The 11,623-nt window shown below is 45.5% G+C and overlaps 1 protein-coding gene across 1 annotated transcript in view; it reads right to left on the bottom strand.

Moving 5' to 3' along the window:
- LOC113485922 (interleukin-9 receptor-like) overlaps positions 1-249 on the bottom strand; it is a 6,087-nt gene extending 5,838 nt beyond the window's left edge. The window contains exon 1 of the mRNA XM_026859371.1: positions 32-249. Coding sequence (XP_026715172.1) covers positions 32-249 — 218 coding nt within the window. The remainder of the gene's footprint in view (positions 1-31) is intronic.
- Positions 250-11,623: the final 11,374 nt, after the last annotated feature.

Genomic DNA, 11,623 nt, shown 5'->3' with positions numbered 1-11,623 from the left:
GCCACAGGCAGCTCTCGGGCGCGGCTCTTACTTGGTGAACTGCAGGTGGAAAGGTCCGTCACCCACGGGCTCCCCCGCTGCCCACACGCACCTCACGGTAGTCTCGTAGTTGTTGAGGCAGCTCAGGCTGCCGGGGAGCTCTGCAGAGGAAAGAGACCCGAGCTGCATTCGAGTGTCACCCGAGGCGGCCCCGCTCCGGGACTCGCTAGGCTTTCCTGAGCTGACGGCCCATCCGTCCTCCCTCGCCATGCTCCTCCTCTCTTGTACCCGCTTCACCGCAGGAGATGAGCGTAGGACCTTAGGGCAGGGACCTTGGGCAGTGGCTGCTTTTTTGCTGCTGCCCAGCTCGTCCAGTACGTGCCTGGCATTGCCAGCCAGCTCTACCGGTTCCTGGGACCTGGGAACGGGCGGTCACAAGATCCCGTCTCGCACACTTCAGGGTCCGTGAATGAAAAATGAGCACATGCACGCACCTCTTTTCCCACAGTTGGACCTATTCCAGATCTCCTCTTACCTCTCCCTCTTCCTTCACCAAAGAGCAGCACGGCAGTAACACACAACTGGAGGCCCAGCTGCCACACATCTCCTCCCATTCCAGACAGTATCTAAAATAAAAAACTGTTAGAGGCACTTTTCTCAGTACTTGTACCAGTAAGTCAAAGCTTTAGCCAGCCCTGACACAAGCTGACCTTGATTCTGTTAAGACAACTCAGATACATAATTTCTTCTATAGGAACTGATCTTCTCATGGCAGTAAATAGCACTTAGCACAGGAATCCAAAGCACCAGCTGCCTGAAAGGAAATCTTCAATTCCTGCCATTTGATCGGGGCGCAGGGGGGTGTTCCATCTTTCCTCTTCCTGCAATTTTTGGCATCTGATTTACGACAAGTTAAGAGCGGCAGATCACCACAGTGGGTTGGAACAAATGTTCATGTTTCCCTGTATCCTGTGTCTGACAGTAACAAAAACCAGATGCTTAGAGAAAACCGTAGCAATAGAGGAAGCATAGATGTTCTTCTCTGAGAACATTCTCAGCCTTCGGACATTTGCAGCTTAGGAGCTTCCTGGAGCAGACACCATTTCTGCATATTCAAGGCTTCAACAAATTTTTCTCTCATGAGCTCGTTCATCAGCAGTAGTCACCTGCTGAAAGTCACCTACACCACAAACACCGCTGCCTGCCATTCATGAGGGGTCTTTTTCCCTTGGGGGAGTTGTGACTGGCCTTCTGCACCTACCCTTTCTCTTCACTAGAGGAACATTTGCTTGAACTGCTGGTGTCACAAAACTTTTGAGGAAACATTTCTTCAAGTCACTTGGAGTTGTCCTAAGCTAGTGTGAAAGGGTTTGAGGTCAGGAACAAAAGCTAGGATAGAAATGGGTGTTTTAGCCTACAGATTTTGTATTTTAGAAATTTCGTATCTGAACAAATCTAAGACCTATCAGTTTTCTCTCTCTCAGACACACAAACACACATACCCAAGATGCTACAATTCCAGGCAGATAACCAAGTCACTCATCTACAATGTGGGAATCTTGGGATCAGATTTCCTTCCCATAAGAGAAAACTCCAAAAGACAGAAATGGAGAATAACTGATACGCTTCTGGTCAAAGTACTCATCGGGGGTATAGAATACTTAGGGCCTAGTCATTAACCCAATGTACTGAACGGTTGTGTAAGGATATTTGAAGTATATCTTCTGCAATATGAAACACTCTCTCTCTACAAGGTTATGCTGGACTCCCTCTCTTTTTAAACAGAAATTCCATTCTGTGAATTCTTTCCAGATGAAGTTTTAATTTAAAATGATAGTTTTTCATAAAAAGTTAGATTTGATGATTTTCCAACAAAAAAGTTTAACATGAAGAATCCTGACCTGATCTACTCAGCAATATATGGTGCTTTTTAAGATGCTTCCAGTTTGCAATATTTGCCGTTACATTAATGCAGCATCTCTACAAGTAGAGTGCTGCTCTAAGGAGCCCTTGACTCAGACTGGAACCCAGAAACATGCAATGAGGCAAGGAGGGAAGCCAACAGAGGGTTCAGGCAAGGACAAATAGCCTGACAGAAATACAGAGAAACTCTCCAAGTAGCCAGAGATCAGCTTAGGAAGGCCAAAGCCCCGATAGAATTGAATTTGGCCAAGGACATCAAGGGCAACAAGAAAAGCTTCTACGTGTATGTCCGTGATAAAAGGAAGACTAGGGAAAATGTAGACCCTCTCTGGAAGCAAAAGGCAGACTTGGTTACGTGGGATATGGAGAAGGCTGAAGTACTCAATGACTTTTTTGCATCGGTATTCCCTGGAAGTGCTCCAGCCACACTGCCCAAGGGACAGAAAGTAAAGGCAGGTACTGGGAGAATGAAGAACTGCCCACTATTGGTAAAGATCAGGTTCAAAACCATCTCAGGAACCTGAAGGTGCACAAGTCCATTGGACCTGATGAGATGGATCCATGGGTCCTGAGGGGACTAGCGGATGAAGTGGCTCAGCCACTATCCATTATACCTGAGAAGTCGTGGCAGTCCAGCGAAGTTCCTGCTGACTGGAAAAGGGGTACCCCCATTTTTAAAAAGGGAAAAAAAAGAAAACCTGGGGAACTACAGGCTAGTCAGTCTCACCTCTGTGCCTGGCAAGATCATGGAGCGGATCCTCCTGGAAACTCTGCTGGGGCACACAGGAAATAAGGATGGCTTCACTAAGGGCAAGTCCTGCCTGACGAATTTGGTGGCCTTCTCCCAACAGGGTGACAGTGTTGGCAGATACAGGAAGAGCAACTGATGTCATCTACCAGGACTTGTGCAAAGCATCTGACACTGTCCTGCACGACATCCTTGTCTCTAAATTGGAGAGACGTGGGTTTGATGGATGGAGCACTCAGTGGATAAGGAATTGGCTGGATGGTCACACTCAAATGTCCCATGGAGAGCAGTGACAAGTGGTGTCCTCGGGGCTCGGGGTCAGCGCTGTTTAACATCGCTGTTGGTGACATGGACAGTGGAATCGAGTGCACCCTCAGCATGTCTGTCGACACTGACAACAGGTCTGAAGTTGTCTTGAATAGGAGCGAGTGAAAAAGAGCCCACGCTTAGCAAGGATTTGATACTTCGATCATTAGGATTGTTTTACTGAGGGAAATCGGTGATCTGGTGGCTACAGTAGCAGGAGCTGGACTCCACGACCAAGAGTCTCCAGTCCCAGATTTCACAAAGCTAGACAGCAGCATCCACATATCGAGCTCTTCCCTGCAATAATGCCTGCTTACAGTGTCCCTTTTCTGAATTAAATAGTAAAATAATTACAACGTTTCAGAAACTGATGAACAGAAAAGGAATCTTCCTGGCTTCCGCTTCACCACCTCTTCATTTACGGGTTTTCATAAATATCCTGTTTTGCTGCAGACCTTCTTCAGAGTGGGGGTTGTCAAGAGGAAGCGTCACCATTAGCTGATTTTAGCAGAGAGAGGCTGGGAGGCATGAAGTCTCTCCTGCTTATCATTCTAATCAGGGTTGCACGCGATCCCTGTGATAGATACAGTAAGACTGACTAAACATGAAATAGCTGCATGAAGTAGAATTAGACATGTGCTTAACAAGAAGTTGTTGAGGCACACAAACAAACAAACAAACACAGGTCAAGATAACTAAACCAGGACAGAATATTTCCAGGTAACTGCTACTAATTTGATAAACTCCCCCTCCCGCCCCCCTGCCACAAGAAGTTAGTTCTTTGTTCAGTTCTGCAATGTTTGAAACATGTCAGACGTTTCCTGGTTGTCTAGCTCACCTGGAAACAAACACAGCATGTTTAAATGCAAATGTATTTGTTAGAAGCCATGCATGTTAGTCATAAGCAGGTGATGGAACACTGTATGCTGAAAGGCTTATCAGAAGAGGATTTGGGAAAACAGCACGTGACCAGCTGCACGAGGTTCTGCAGTACATTAGTGCAGTTAGAGGAGCTAACACAGGCTGTGGAGGCATATCAGTTAAAAGAAATGTTACTGCAGGTACATGTAGCATCTGTAACACCATTATTAGCTCATTTCTTCTGTTGGGATCCACACTTTGAATAAAAAGTTGCTGAAAAGATGAAAATAGTTCTAAAAAAGGGCTATACGAATGGTTTATTCCTCAGTAACTTTCCTCAGAAACCAACTAAAGACCAAATAAATCTCTTTACCTTAACTAGAGGAAAGGCTAAGCAGTAATTTCACACCAGCCGTAAGTATCTTACATGGGAAGATTTCAGGTAGGATAAAAGTGTTGGGGTTTTTTTTAATCTATTAGAGAAAGATGTAAAGAATCCAGCAGTTGGACACCAAACATAGATACAGTCAGAAAAAAAGTGCAGAATTTGTACAGAGGGGAACTACCTTTGTTGCTGCAACTTCTTGCCTAGACATGTGATCCAAGACTTGTAATCTATAAATCTTGGTTAAGCATCTTAAAAAAACCCCTTATCTCAGATGGAAGTTGTGAAATTGATGCAGGACTTAGTTATAACTGTTCTAAAGTAATCGTGCTAGTGTTCTCCCCTTAACATTGGCGATCCTCAGCCTCACAAATGTAAACTTATAGTACATCCCAAAAAGCTGGTTCACAAACAGGCCCTATCACTTCTCAGTAACTGTCAGACACTTCCCACTTATGAAGGAACTAATTATACATTTTGTAGTGTTCGGGGGAAATATCAATTGTAAGCATAGAGACATATTAAAAGGTCGTTTAAGTAATGTCTGCTAATGTTTGCAAAGAGTTTGGCCTTGTGAGAAAACAGCTACATTTTTGCTAGAATCCCAGAGATGCTCCGATGCCTTTTCTCATCTTTCGTGCTCACTGCACTTCCCACCTGGCTCAAGTCACTCAGCTGTGGGAAGAGAATCGGCCTGAGGCAGGTTGAGCTGATGGCAGCCCAGCCTGACCACAGATAAACTGGCTTGGCAAGTTCCAGAAGAAAATGACTGCTTTGGCGAGATTCTCTTCCTCTTATGAGGGTCAATATGGAGGTTTTGATAGGCAATGCAGGAAAATTGACACAGTCAATTGAAACGTCACCTCCTCTTGGGGCTGGGCAGCAGACAGCCGCAGAACGAGACAAAAAATGAAGCAAGTGCAAAAGCACTTTCAGTTTCAGTGAGAACAGGGGGGTGAGGGGACTCCTGGTGCCAGAGCAGGCATTGATCATTCTTCCCATGACCACCATCTCTGACCACCTCTGCATCAGCAGCTCAATACCACGCCAGGAACGAAGCAGAAACCAACAAGGTGCCAGTGCCATTGCAAGGGAACATCTCACTGGCACGTCCCACGTCCAGTGCCAGCAGCAAGGGCACAGTTACACCAGCTGGGGCACCGGGAGACAAACCAACTTCCTAGCCAGACTGATTCATGCTGCTTTCACTCTAATGCCCAGTTTCTGCCCCACTGCCGAGCTGTGGGAGAAGGCAGAAAAGCCCCGGAGGTGTGGGAGGTATCAGAGGAAGGGAGAAGAACCATTTTCACTGTGCAGGAAAGAAAGAGTCCAAATGCCTGAGAGAAGGCCCTGAAATGCTACACCAGGTACGCTGCCACCAGCCCAGGTGACTGGTTCAGCACCAGAAGCTGACCAGTGACCTCAAGTTCCCAGGTGCTCTTGTGCTGGTTGTGATGGTGTTTCCATCTTTTCTGTGTGTTTCCAGGGCAGAGTTCTTCTGCCTGTTACCTGCTCGAGGAAGTGAGGCCTTCCAGCCATGCCTTTCCCCTCCCCTCCTGTGGTCCCCTCAGCTGCCTCCATTTCCCAAAAGTCATCTCAAGAAATTTTAACCAGAATTTGTACAACACAGATTTTCCAAATGCTCCAACTGCTTATCAACATAAAGACAGGTGATCAACTCTTATTGCTGTATCTGTTTGTATTACCAGAAATCCACATTCAAAGTTCTGGCTAGCTCCCACATTCAGGGTCCAGTGGAACACACAATAAGAAGAGAGCCTTTGCTTTTAGAACTCTATAGAGTGAAATAAATTACTTGATAGATACCACTGAGAGGAGAAGTAATACAGGAAGGCGACAGCACAGTCTCAGCATGTGGGTAGCCTAGATACTGTCTGGGTTTTAGCAACTCAGGAAAGTAAAGCTTTAAGGAGAGACTTGAAGAATGATGTTGAGGTAGCTCAAGAGAACGGTAGGCAGTACCTTCAGTGCGTAAATGATAGCACGGAGGAAGGTTAGGAGGAGGTGATTGATGATCTAGTAGGAGGTGGAAGCTGGCATCATAGAGAGTTGACTTTTTGATATGGAGGTGAGAGGTGACAAGAAGAGGCTGTCAGTGACTGAAAGTGGGGACAAGAATTTTATGTCCGATATGATAGAGAAAAGGAGATAAAATAATTGTACAGAGAAATGTAATGGGTTCAAAGTAATGGACACAAAAAAGGACCTTTGCATCTCCAACCTTTGGATGATTACAAGTAAGACAAGCTCATCTCTACAAAGGCCCAATAAAACATGAAATTGAAGTGTCATACAAGAGCATGAACAAGGATTTTGTGTGGAGATGTGCACAGAAGATTTGTCAACGTGCTCGAGTACTCTCCGATACACGTACTGATATCATATGCCAGCCCACACCAGACAGCCAGGACTCTGAGGTTCTATCCCACCTCTGCCATCAAATTTTATATACAGTAGATTATTTTGTCAGTGAATTTTTTCTTGTTGCAGCTCATGTATGGTCTGCCAGGCTCACCTAAATCTTAGAGGAAGTCAGAAGCACGTTCCAAAACATGCTCTGCAAGACACACATGGTGCACAGTGGAGCAGGAACAGAGACCTGGACCCTTGAACGCTCTGTTTCCATTCCTTACAATTTAGCAATTAGTCGTAAATGACCTGCTCTCCCTTGACTGTAATCCCTTCCTTTGCTTGAACCTCTTCCAGAGGCAGCACCAACAGGTACTAAAGGCAGGACACTGACCCACCCCATGAAGTATACCAGTGATGGGCAATAGTGTGTCTGTACCAAGGTGCACATCCCCCATCCATTAGGGGTACCCCAGGTGTACATTCTCCAGAGTGATCCATTGTACTACTAAGTGTGATTGTTTATCGTGGGCAGTCCCTCAATCATCCCTGCCTACAAGAAAATATTTTGCAGGTCCTTTAATAAAAATTAATGATACATTATCTACCTCCTGAATACCGAGGCCTCTAAGCACGTGTTTGACAGGAGCACGTCAAGTGCACATAGTAGACTCACATGATCAGCGTGCAAACTGCTGGAGAATAAAACCGAAGTAGTAGATTTCCTCATCTGCACAGATTATCAGGGACAACCCCATATAAACAGTCGTCTTCTCCCTTCATCTCTGAAGTGCCTTTTTCCCACAATTTGATGTTCAGGAAGCTATGTGCTTTTAGATTAGACAGACCTGGATCCCAGAGGCTGAAAAAAAGCTGCTATAAAGGATGACTACTGCAATAAAGCAATATTCATACACACACATATGTATGTATATACATATATATATATATATACACACACACACACACACATTAAAAAACCCCATATTTTTGTTTGCTAAGTCCCAAATGCTGAGGGTTATTTTGGCTAGATTTACATTCACATTCAGTTAGAGAGGAGTACCTAAAAATAATCCATCCAAGATGGTGCACCTTTCTAGCACAATCCATATCAAAATTAATGCAGTAGTGTGGTTTTGTGCTCAGCAAATTAGCAGAACAAAAGTGCAAAGACCCTTCTGGTGATTTTATTGTTCTAGGTTCCTAGTACAAGAAACAATATAGAATTCCACATTTAGGCAAAGCAAATATTTTTCAATATTTTAGCTCAGTAGATGTATCCTATCGTTATTTACTGGCATGCATATCACAGAAATATGTTAAACGGTCTTACCAGCTCAAAGGAAACTTCACTTTTCGTACTGCTTCTGTCCCTTGATAGTTTAGGCTGTGTGGTTTGATGATCAGGCAGTAGCAGCAGTGGCATAATAAAGCAGAGCTTACTGTGCCCGATTTTAAAGATAATCTCAAGAACCAATGAAAAGCTGCTCAGATTATCAGATAGAGTTAAAGTAGCTGCATCTGCAATTACTCATTAGTGATGGAGAAACTGAGGAATTTCTGTTGAAGGGTTAACATTTAAAAGGCCAAGTAATTTCCTGAATATAAAAGAACATCCTTGTAACAGAAGAGCTTTAAGTGACCTGGGCCATTTCCTAGCCCTGCCTGGATGTGAGAAGGCTTCCAGGGAAGGGCGCGGAGAGGAGGCAATACCTGCTCTGGGCCCCCCCGGTAAGACTTCTGCCGACTCCCATAAGACCCCTTGGTTACCCACCTGAACATATATTACACTTTTCACAGTTAGGACAATCCTGAACAGGAGCAGAAAGAGAAGGCCCCTAAAATGCCAGCAACCTTCAGAGCATCATTTAAACAAGTAACACCTGCTGCTTCAGAACTGTCCAGATGCCTGTCGTTCACCTGCTGCAGCAGAAAACATCCCTGTCTCCTGTAGAGACAAACCTTATCCCTGCACTTTCCAGCCTACTACAGCAGGTCACCATAAAAATGCTACCGCTGTGTAAGACACACAGCTTTTACCACATTCTGCCTACAGGGCAGGCAGAAAAATCAGTACAAGAGTTCGGCAGCAGTTTGGCTCAAACAGCAAAGTACAAACCTCCTTTCCCAGTTCCTTTTCATATTACTATTCCAAAATACAGAGCAGTATTTCTGACAAGAACATCACAGCTATCTTCAAGTTGCCTTTTTTCATACTCTCCCCATACCCCACGTGCCACGCAGCCCAAAGACTGTTAACTGAACTCCTGCTCTCTAAGGGTCATGCAGACCCTTCTTTCATGTTTTCCAGGACCCATTTACACCTATCCCACTGTCCCACAATCACCTTCCGTCAGATGAATATTTTTTCTCACCAGGTGATTTGTTTTAAGTTACATCTACCTTGAATTTGTTTGTAGTAGTCCATTTGGAGAGACACCCACTGTTTGTCTACTGTCAACTCAGGAACAAGCGTGTATGTTTTGCTATCTCCTTTGGGTTTGGATCACAGAGACAAACAGTAAACAGGAGAAGCTTCACATTATAGTGGAAGCTGCTCGAACACGCAGCACTTGCTGTCTGTGCTGCAGTCCTTGGTTCGTACAATAACGCATGTTTTTGAGCCTGAGATAGACTCATACAGACTGGGATTTCTGTGTCTACCTGCCTATGCTTGGCAGTGAACACACTGTTAGCCTGTCCGAGCAGATGGTCAGTGTAACCCAGGACCATCTCTGCATCCTGATCATGCTGTCTTTCACAAATCTGGGAGATCTGACTTCCCTCCTTCCCTCTGCTCATCAAGTACCCCAGTAGGAGGACACTGTTCTGGTCAGTGCAGCATCTTAAGTCCACTATCACATCCCTGACTGTTGTGAATACTGTGCAAGGTACAGCAGAGCTCAGCCATCCAAGGGCTTTGTCTGACATCTCGCTGCCGCATCCCACTGCGCAGTGTGACTGACCCCACCTTCACAAGGCAGGCTAAAGTTACATCACCTGGTTACCTGAGCACGGCAGGAGCGGCTGAGCACATTCCCCTGCACTGAAGGGCTTTGGCAGCCTCTTGCAAACTCTGTTCTTTTAAGCAGACCTGCTTGGCTGAGCACTTCAATGCCAAATGCCTTTATCACACTATTATCATAACTCTTTCCTGTGCTTCACATTGCTGTCCAGGAATCTGCCACTGCAGGTTACTGAGGTCACGGAAGGGTGGAGTGAGGCGTTTTAGAGACAGCTTGTTTGAGAACAGGGGAGGCCTCCCAGAAGCCAACAAAATGTGGACTTGCAGTCCTACCAATGACCCTAGCATTCCCAGGGAAACAGTTTTTCCAAATTAGCTATTTCTAGGCAAGGGGCATTTGCAGTTTGTTGCTAAGAGCCACAGAAAAAACCCCACCTCAAACCCCTTCACATCCACAGTGTCAACAACTCATTGGCCAAAAACTTAATTGTTACAGCTTGCTTCAAAGGGAACAGTCTCCCTTATTGTAACATCCTTATGCCACATACCAAAGTGACTCTTCTCTACCCATGAAGTCTGCCTCCTAGAGTGACCAGAGGCGACTTCTCACCCAACATAGCACCAAACCACCACCTTCTACCAGACGTGCAGCTGGATAGTGTGGCAGTAACAGAAACAGCTCCTCCGTCAGCTCCGGGGCCAGCGATGCCAACATGAAACACGGAGCACGCAGAACCGAGATGTAAAAGGGCCCTAGGAGATCAGCAAGCTTCCCCTCCTCCCTGAGGCAGCCTGGCGCTGTTACCATACAGTAGTTTCTGAAGGGCAAACAGCTGCGAGAGGAAGCTGCAGGATGTTACAGCCCAGCAGCACACGTGGCAGAGGCAGGGTGCAAGTGCCCGCACAGGGCAGGCTCAGCGCATCACCAGGCGAGCAGAGTTGGCTCGACCCACTGCTGCCTCGTGGAGGGTGTGTGGGGCACTTGCAGCACACAGGGAGGATGCATAAGCACGCTAAGACCTTCTATGGCTTCTCACAAAAGGTGTCAAGAAAAAAAGAAAATAAGGAGGGAAGGAACCAAAAAGTGTTGGTATATTGGAGCAGCGCCCAGGAAGCCCCTGAGCTAGGGGTGTATGGAGGGAGTAACAACAACGTGGGCAAAGCTAAGGCCTCTAGGTTCAAAATCAACTTAGCAGAGACCACGGCTGTCTGAACAATCCAACGAGGGATGTGGATGCACAGAAAAACCCTCCTGGCACTCACCTGTGAAAGAAACAGCTTCTCTTCATTGATGCATTCCCTCTTGTTTAGGGAGCTGTGGGGCTGGCTAAAGTCTTGGCCAGGACAGGGGAGAGGGAACAGTTTATTGGTATCACAGCAACAGCAGATTATTACTGCACTGGAAACATGCTTCATTCAACACAAAGGTTCTCTCAGTATAAGATCTCCTGGAGCCAGGCAGCCCACAGGTTAGTAGCACTGTGCCTACATAATATGTAGGTCTTCACATTCAATATCAGTATTACAGTAACTTTTTAAGACAATTAAGGTGAACAAACCAGAGAAACAGGGATGTCAGAGCAAAACATATTCACAGTTACAATGCAAATACCAGTTTCATGGCTGGCTTTATTAGCTAGAAGAAATTGCTCAAACTTTGTGCTACTGACCTGTTAACTGCAGTAGACCAGGTCCAGGGCAGAAGATGGAGTTGCAAGCACATCCAGGTAGGACATTTCTGAAATTTCTGTATAATTCTAAAAGCTGATCAATGTTTCAGTTAATGTGCTTGGAAAATGCTGAGAGAGATGCTGATTCAGTAGAAAAGCCTGGTAGCAAGATTTTGCCTGGAATTGTAGGTGTTTTGAAGACTTCTCATTTGCAGACTCCACCTGGAAAGGCAAAGTCTTTCTGAAATCTGAGCTGTGTTTGGTCTCTTGGACACACAGTTCTGTGATCATTATAGGAGAATTATTTTTGATCATACCCCATGGACAGGGCTGGGACCCTCCATAATTAACAAACTATTTCAGCTGGGTTTAAAGAATCAAAGATATTAGTAGGAAAAGTAACACCACTTGTGTTG

Source organism: Athene cunicularia (assembly GCF_003259725.1).
Source record: "Athene cunicularia isolate RWA chromosome 14 unlocalized genomic scaffold, athCun1 chr14_part2, whole genome shotgun sequence".
Lineage (NCBI taxonomy): Eukaryota > Metazoa > Chordata > Aves > Strigiformes > Strigidae > Athene > Athene cunicularia.
This window is presented reverse-complemented; position numbering and strand designations above follow the sequence as displayed.